General features: G+C 32.3%; 1 protein-coding gene across 1 annotated transcript in view; it reads right to left on the bottom strand.

Moving 5' to 3' along the window:
- Positions 1 to 3,600: 3,600 nt before the first annotated feature.
- LOC149488204 (protogenin A-like) overlaps positions 3,601 to 8,037 on the bottom strand; it is a 93,116-nt gene continuing 88,679 nt past the window's right edge. Inside the window, exons 20-23 of the mRNA XM_089695366.1 lie at positions 7,230 to 7,329; positions 6,958 to 7,015; positions 6,581 to 6,643; positions 3,601 to 6,047 (exon numbers count right to left, since the gene is read on the bottom strand). Coding sequence (XP_089551492.1) covers positions 5,772 to 6,047; positions 6,581 to 6,643; positions 6,958 to 7,015; positions 7,230 to 7,329 — 497 coding nt within the window. The 3' untranslated portion in view covers positions 3,601 to 5,771. The remainder of the gene's footprint in view (positions 6,048 to 6,580; positions 6,644 to 6,957; positions 7,016 to 7,229; positions 7,330 to 8,037) is intronic.

Raw genomic sequence — 8,037 nt, 5'->3', positions numbered from 1 at the left:
ACAAGCGGTATTTAAATGTCTCTAAATATAAACGTAAAATGTATTTCGATAGACGGCGCTAATAACTTTCAATATACTATTGATAAAAAAACATGGAATATGCCCCCTTTATTTCTTAAAGCTAGGGTTGAACCCATATTATATCTACTTTCATAATAACCATTGCCTTATTTTGCAAAGTATCCATTTTGTATATTATGTTAAGGCCAGTATGTAGGCAAAGCGTTTAGTTATTATGTATTTGGCTTAATGTAGGTTCGATTCCCAAGATATGAAATGTAGTTGACCATCAATAAAAATATGTACTAAGTACTTAAATCTAAACTTATCAGAAATTATTGAATAGATAACAGACATTGTATAAGGTATCATACATATTTATTTTGGGGAAGGAGCACAGGGGAGGAGCAAAAATAAAACATCATTAATCATTTTCAATTTTATTCGTTCAATCTTGACAATACCGTAGCAACATTTCATGTGACACATTCAAAATGTCGGCGACAATAATCACCGTATCAAAATGAGTACTCGAAACAAATATTAATTTTATTATAAAAAACACTACAATTCAGTATTTTATTAGTAATTATACCCAAGAACACTTATAAACGACGTTAATTGGTAATTTGGTTGAGGTAGATTCAATAGTATATGAACTAAATTAGTTTTGTGGGAACATGAACATTTTTAGCTTAGCCTTTATATTTTTATATGATTTTTAAACTATTTATATATTCCAAACGCGGTTTATTCACGAAACTGTGAAACAATGAAAACAGTTATATACAATTTCATATCCGTAACATCATTATAAAATAAGAACGACTTATTTCATTTTTATCTGTTTATATTTATTTATTATCTTTTATATTTTATAACGTTTATAAATCTCATGTTCCCACAACACGGTTCGAAAAACTTAAAAATAATAGAAATGAATGTAAACATTTTGACTTAACTTGGTTCTATTATTAATTTTAACACTAACTATTGAAAAGTTATATTGAGCCTTGAGGGATGCGTTTCTCAAAGAACGTAAAATTACGAACTACAGAAAATTCAACAAGGCATTATTCGTAGTAAATTGAATTGTCTACAAGTTCCTATGACTTTTTACCGTGAAATGAAAAATACCGAACTTGTAAACAAAAATAGGTAACAATTTTAAGAAATTATCTTATAAGTTATATTATAGTAAAATGACGTAGAATAATTGAACGATTTTTTTTAATTGATTGGGTTCTTCATTACTCATGAAAAACAATCGAAAATCATAATGAATTATTAATGGTATGAATCAAAATGTTTACATTCATTTACAATAATGATGGGACATACCCTAAGTTAATATTTATATTATAATTAACATTACAACAATAATTCAATCCCATATACGTTAAAGTGGCATGCGAAAAATTCAATTAAAACTAAAGTCGACATTATAAAAAAACAACAATTTTAGTACTTTGTTAACACACAAAACTGCAAATATTTTTAACGATAAAAATCCCAATATTATGATTTTTTTTTTCATTCATCTATGAATGAAAAAAGAAGTATTAAATAGATTAAAAATGAATGATTCGCATATCACTTGACGCCTTAACATTTGCGTACCAAAAACAAAACATAATACAGGCCAAAATGCATGAAAATAAAACTAAAATAAATACAATTAGCCCTGAATCAATCCGGTACAAACTGGACGCGTTATATAAGTACATACGTCGATCGAATGTGGACCTTGTGGTTAAGCTGTTAAGGTTCAAAAACTATAAGCAGAAAAGCGTAACAACATAATAAACTCGACGGTCAAAATAAATAATGCGTGAATATAATATATTACATAATATCTTCTTTTACATAGCAACACCATTTGGTACGAAAACAAAACTTAGAAATCTTATAAAAATAGGGCAGATTTTTCAGTGTCATGAAATGTAGAAATTAATGCTTTTTCTCTTATCTTTATATTATTAGTAAGAAATATTACATTCATAAGATGTTATAAGAGAGAGATAGCCCGATATTTATCTTTCATTTCACGAACATTGCAAAATCGACTCTAAAAGAGCCACGCGCTACTGCAAACTTGACAAATTTGCTTGAACATTTTTGTACAAATTTACTTGAGCAATATAAAACACAAACGCTCAAGCAAGCTTGCGCAAAGTTTGTTCATGCTATCAAGCCTGCAGTACTGTGTAGACATTCGGTGTTAGTATATACTGTAACAATACTAAAGCTAAACTATCAGTGTTGCTATGTTCAACATCAATACTTAATATTAAAATCTGTAAGGGACAACTATTGCAGCCAATCATGGAATGAGTAGGTAGTAACAGAAATTGCTATTGTAAATAAAATGGAATGGTTTACCCGCTTTTAATTACGTATTGTGTTCGCTAGATGGCGCTGAATATGTATCTTACACGTTTAAAAGTTTAATACGCTAGTAATTTTAAAATAATGTCCAATTAAATGAATTAAAAAATAGAACAATAAACACCACCGTTATAGACATTCAGTAATATTTACATTTGTTCGCATTTTTTCAAATGCAGTCGCATTTTTACAGCGCCACCTAGTGCCGAGTAACAATCTAAACGCAAGTGCCTTCACTTCAACTAAATTATTGCGAAACAATAATTAAACTTCGAGGCACATACATCAGGCTTTAAAATCATTTCCAAGGACGGAAAAGCCGTGTTGTAAATTGAGAATAAAAAATCTGTACAATTTTTATGGAATAAACTTAATACATTATAATAGCTTTGATCCATTTTTCGGGAACTTATGTTAACGGTGCAATTTAATAGGAAAAATGGACCATCGGTACCGTCGGCAACGACCCTACTAATATAATACGTCGTTGCCGACTTCAATACATTATAGTATTATACATCTACATAGTTGTACATTACTCAGGTATTATCTTATTGCAATGGGAAGTAACAATTTGGTGTAGGGTCAGTAAATAAAATTATAATGAAAGTATAAAAACCTGTTAAATAAATACAATTATCAAACACAACCTCGAGTGAACTTGTGGTTTACGATATACAAGTAAAATATAATAAAAAATGTTACACTAAACTATGGTATACGCTACGTATAGTTTGAACATTCGTATTTGTTGTTACAGTATTATTATGAAATTTATCGGATTACTGGTTATTCCTTTGTCACTACTTTCGTATTGAAATCCTATCAATTACTTTATTATACTATCTATGGAAGTAAAACTTTAATAAAATTAACAATATATTACAAATAGTGTAGTGTACTATAGTATCTAAGTAAAAAAAACTCTTAAAACAAATACAGATTAAATAATTTTTACAGGACATATTATTATAAAATAAGTCATCATAGAATTCATTGATAAAATCATTTGTTTTTCATTGAGTCCAATCATTGAGATGCTACTTGCATAGTTGGCTTCAACAACAAATTTGAACAGAGTGTGTTGTGCATAATTGTCTATAGACCAGTGAACTATGAAAATTGAAGAAAAAAAATATTGAAAATGTTGTAATGGAATGTTGTCGCTAAAGAACCATATTATATTGTGTGTAAAATTGACATGGTTTTAAAAGAGCAACTTAAAAGTTTCTTGCCCGCTTTTCTCATTTGAAACTACTTTCTGAACCGGTGGTAAATGGTAAATCTACGTTATGACGATTCAAAAGTGCTTCTAGAAGAAGTCTTATTGAGTTTGAGTTTTATTAGTTTTGTTCAAAAGTTACTGATTATTATTTTTCTAACTATACTCTTAACTATGAAAAGATTTTATTGTTGCATGGTACTTAATGTTACGGATTTAAAGAAGTAAGAATTTTATACAACAACAAAAGAATAACCAGTAATATTTTGTCATGAGATTCATTCAACTGGATTACTTAAAAATATAGTTTCTTACCGGCAAATACTAATATCAAATTATGGAGCATTAATTTCAGAAAACCGTGTTTAATACACAAATATTTCCATAATAATACGTAATTAAGGTGCTTCTATACATAATTTGGCAGCAGCCATACTTCAATCCAAATATAGACAACAGCAAAACTTTCCCGCGCTTTTCATAAAAATCCAACTCGTCAACGTGCCTAGATGTCAAGTCTTAGACCCTGTGATAAAACCTAGCGTCAAAGTTAAAATTCTAGATTTTTTAAGAGCTAACACTACACCTAAGTTAACTTAGTGTAATTGAAAATTCAGGTACATAGTCGGCGATTTCTTCATTAAATTTAAACTGAGTTAATTCAATATTTACAACAATTGTGTGTGTTTTAAACAGTCAAACACGTTTTCAATACAAATCTATGTAAGGCGCAAATTCATTTTTTACAATTACCACCTTAAGATAAAATTATTTTATGGTATATTTGTCTTTATTTGAAAATGTTTAGGGAGACAAAACCGACATCAATAATTGATATTTTATTTTATAAGTTTTCTTAATACTTTTTATTGTTTTACAAATGAATTCACAAAGTACTTCTTGAACCCTCTTGAATATTAAAAAAAAAAAACAATTTTTTATTAGTTAATGCATTTTATGACAAGCAGAAATTATTTTCTTGTTTCTAAAATGATCTCTTCGTTTATGAAAACAAATAAGCAATTGTAATATAATAATAGTTTACGAGAATAACAACACATAAATTATTTGTAATAATAGTCAATTATTGGAAAGTCCCTCTACTTTCAATTTTAGGCTTAATTCAATATACGTTAATTATTTATCAAGATATTAATAAGGTTAGTATTGAATAGCAAAAAATATTACTTTAATATTATACTCTACAGGTTTTGACTGTTTAAAACACATTGTACTTACAATTTACTACAAGTAAATTGTACCTAGGTGCTTGTACCGAAAAGACAAATCCAGTGTTGAATGTTGGACAAAACCTTAAAAACTATGAAATAAATAAACAAATGCTACCTAACCGGGTGCCAACTGGGGCCAACTTAATCAACTTTAAACCTTATAATCAAGAAAATGAGGTAGATTGTAATTGTGATATGGGTAAACAACGAACTGTAGGGGCTTCTAAACTAGCGAGAAGGATGGATTTCTTGCTATTTACTCAAATATGGGGTTACATCTAAAACGTGGGAATTTAAAGGAGGTCAGTATTTTTGTTCTAAAGGGCGTACGGCTAAAATAAATGAACTTTAGGAACCTTAATTGCAAAATACACGTTCCCAGACCATTTCTCCCCTAATTCTAGACCTTAGCTAAAGACGAGTCGTCCACAATAAGTTTGAGCAATGGGCAAGCACGCATAGCCTTCCATCCACCCCCCTCCAAACATCAACGAACATTAAACTATGTCACTCTCAATAGTTCGTTGTCGATTCATATAATTTTATTCACTATCTAATTCGATTCGCGTAACGGGTGTGCGCTTCGTATATAATAAATATATATATATATATTGGAATGTGGGGGTCGGTAACTGTAGCGTCTGGGGCTTCTATCTAGGGGGGAAATAAATATCAATTAATATAATACGGTTCGGTGCTTGATTGTCTGCGCGTCCGCTCGGGCGTAACGTCTCGAAACTAAATTACCCGTACTATTGTTTAAAAATCAGCCTTCGTCGAAAATAAATTCTAGCATAGGAACGAGACGCGGCCCGCCGTCCCCCGGGGGGTGGGGGGTGTGGGGGTCACCTACCCCCGGGGGGTGGGGGTTGGGGTGTGGGGGGTCACCTACCCCCGTGTGGTTCCGGGCGGCGGGGGGGAGGGGGGGCTCAACCGTTCGGCTGGAGCGTCGGTTGGATTTTACTGTTGTCTAGTTGGAAGGTGAGCTCCGAGTTCATGTTGTCGTCGGGCAGCTTGCCGAGCGGCTCGGCGAGCGGCTCGGGCTCGACGCGCGACACGTCGAGCGCGGCGAGCGGGCGAAGCGAAGGCGTGCTCGCGTCCAGCACCGTCTCCGCGGTCGTGTCGGGCGAATAGCGGGACACGTCGAACGCGTCCAACTCGTCCACGCGACGATTTTTCCGCATTTTGCCGTTTGGCGTTTTGCCCTGTAATCGTGTGGAATGAATTAGCAATTTTATCAATTTTGATTCCTCACGTACACAAGATTTACTATTTTAATTTTAATGAACTGTTTTAAATTCACAATAATTAAAAGTTACTCTAGAATCTAGGTAGGCACAACAAAATTAAACAACTCTGTCAAATTAATTTGACGTATGTCTGAAATGCGTACGTAAATGATGACAGTACGCATTGCAAGATTGGCTTGTAAAATCCACGCCCCAAAATTAAATCGGTAGGTAGTTACATTTCTACGTACCTGAGAGACAAAATACGCAAACGCCAATAATCTGATCGCGAGTTAAATGTATTATATTATCTACTATATAAAAATAAGTCGGGTTTTCCTTCCTGACGCTATATCTCCAGAACGCACGAACCGATTTCCACGGTTTTGCATTCGTTGGAAAGGTCTCGGGCTCCGTGAGTTTTATAGCAAAGAAAACGTGTCTCTGGTGGCGAAACGGAGTTCGCCCGGTTTGCTAGTTATTTATATAGAGTAATATGTGGAACTCACATGGTGATGCTGCAGGTGCCCGTTGAGCAGCGGCTCGGTGCCGTTGACGCGCGGCGCCGCGGCCTGCGAACGTCATAACATCTTCCAATATTTTCAGTCTCATCGATGCTTTCGTTACCAATACATTTAATATATAACAAGAATATCTTAACGGGGACTAGGAGGGGAATTTCTTTAATGAATAAAACATGGAATCTCTCCAATTAAACTACTAAACATCTTGGTAAATTGATAAAAGTCTCTTCGTAAGATATCCAAAAATAGAAATCTAACTATATAGTTATATTTGATGCTTAAGGCTTATAAATAATGATAATCGAATTAAGCTATATTAAAGATTTTAGACAAAAAAGTTATTTAAAAGTGCTTTTTCTTACCCTCATTTCCGATCCCTCCTCTTCCGCATTACCCGGCGATGTATTTGGTCGTCGCGCCCTGAAACAATAACATAAACTATTTACTTATTATATTTATTATTTTTATTCCATGAATACGATTTTTTGATTTACATACTAACATAATTTATTGGAATTTTTACTAACAACTGTGGATGTGTAATAAAATATAACACCTTATAAAAATATAACAATAGGCAAACCTTAGAAAAATATGTTGAATTAAACCTTATAAATAAACACAAATCACTAACCTTACGGGCGTCCGATTCCTCGACTTCCGTTTCCTCCAGACGTACACAAAGATGGCCGCCAGCACGCACATCACGCAAAAGCACACACCCAACCCGATACCTGTTGAACAATGGCATTATATTAATATGTAACCAGGTATATAATAATGCATGGTAAAATAACGCACATTTTAATATCATATGATTTAATACCACACGGATTAACTCCACACAATTTAATAATACATGGTTTATTACCACATGGTTCAATACCACGCGGTTTTACACCACTCTTTTTAATACCACGCATTTCAAAATCACGCGGTTTAATACCATATAGTTTAAGGGCTTGGTCTAGTAGTGCAAACAAATGCATCCTGTCATCCTATATGTAAATAATACAAATGTACTAAGGGAAAGTTGCTCCACTTAATTTTTAAAAATTAAATCATTCGTATAATTTAATATTCGTAATAAGTACCAAAAATGACAATTTGAAACAATTTTCGTGAAAATTACACCGGGTGATTTTTTTTTATCAGTACACAAAATTTGCGAATACTTTCTATTGATATCTTCAACTTCATGTTTATATAACTGATCAACTTTTACAAAGAAATTTGGACGAAATATAAAAAAAATAAGCTTTCCATACAAAATGCATAACTCTATACATTTTTTTCGACCTAAGTTTCTTAGTGAAAGTTGTTCAGTTTAACTAATAAAACGGATAAACAAATTTTGTATTTAATAAAAAAAATGTAATGTTTGTGTTAAAAAATTATAAAATAGAAAAATACGCAAATGAAAACAAAAGATATTTATTTCT

This window comes from Colias philodice, chromosome 5 (genome assembly GCF_061535455.1).
Source record: "Colias philodice isolate Cphi_HAF_F1 chromosome 5, ilColPhil1 Martin Lab GWU primary, whole genome shotgun sequence".
Lineage (NCBI taxonomy): Eukaryota > Metazoa > Arthropoda > Insecta > Lepidoptera > Pieridae > Colias > Colias philodice.
This window is presented reverse-complemented; position numbering and strand designations above follow the sequence as displayed.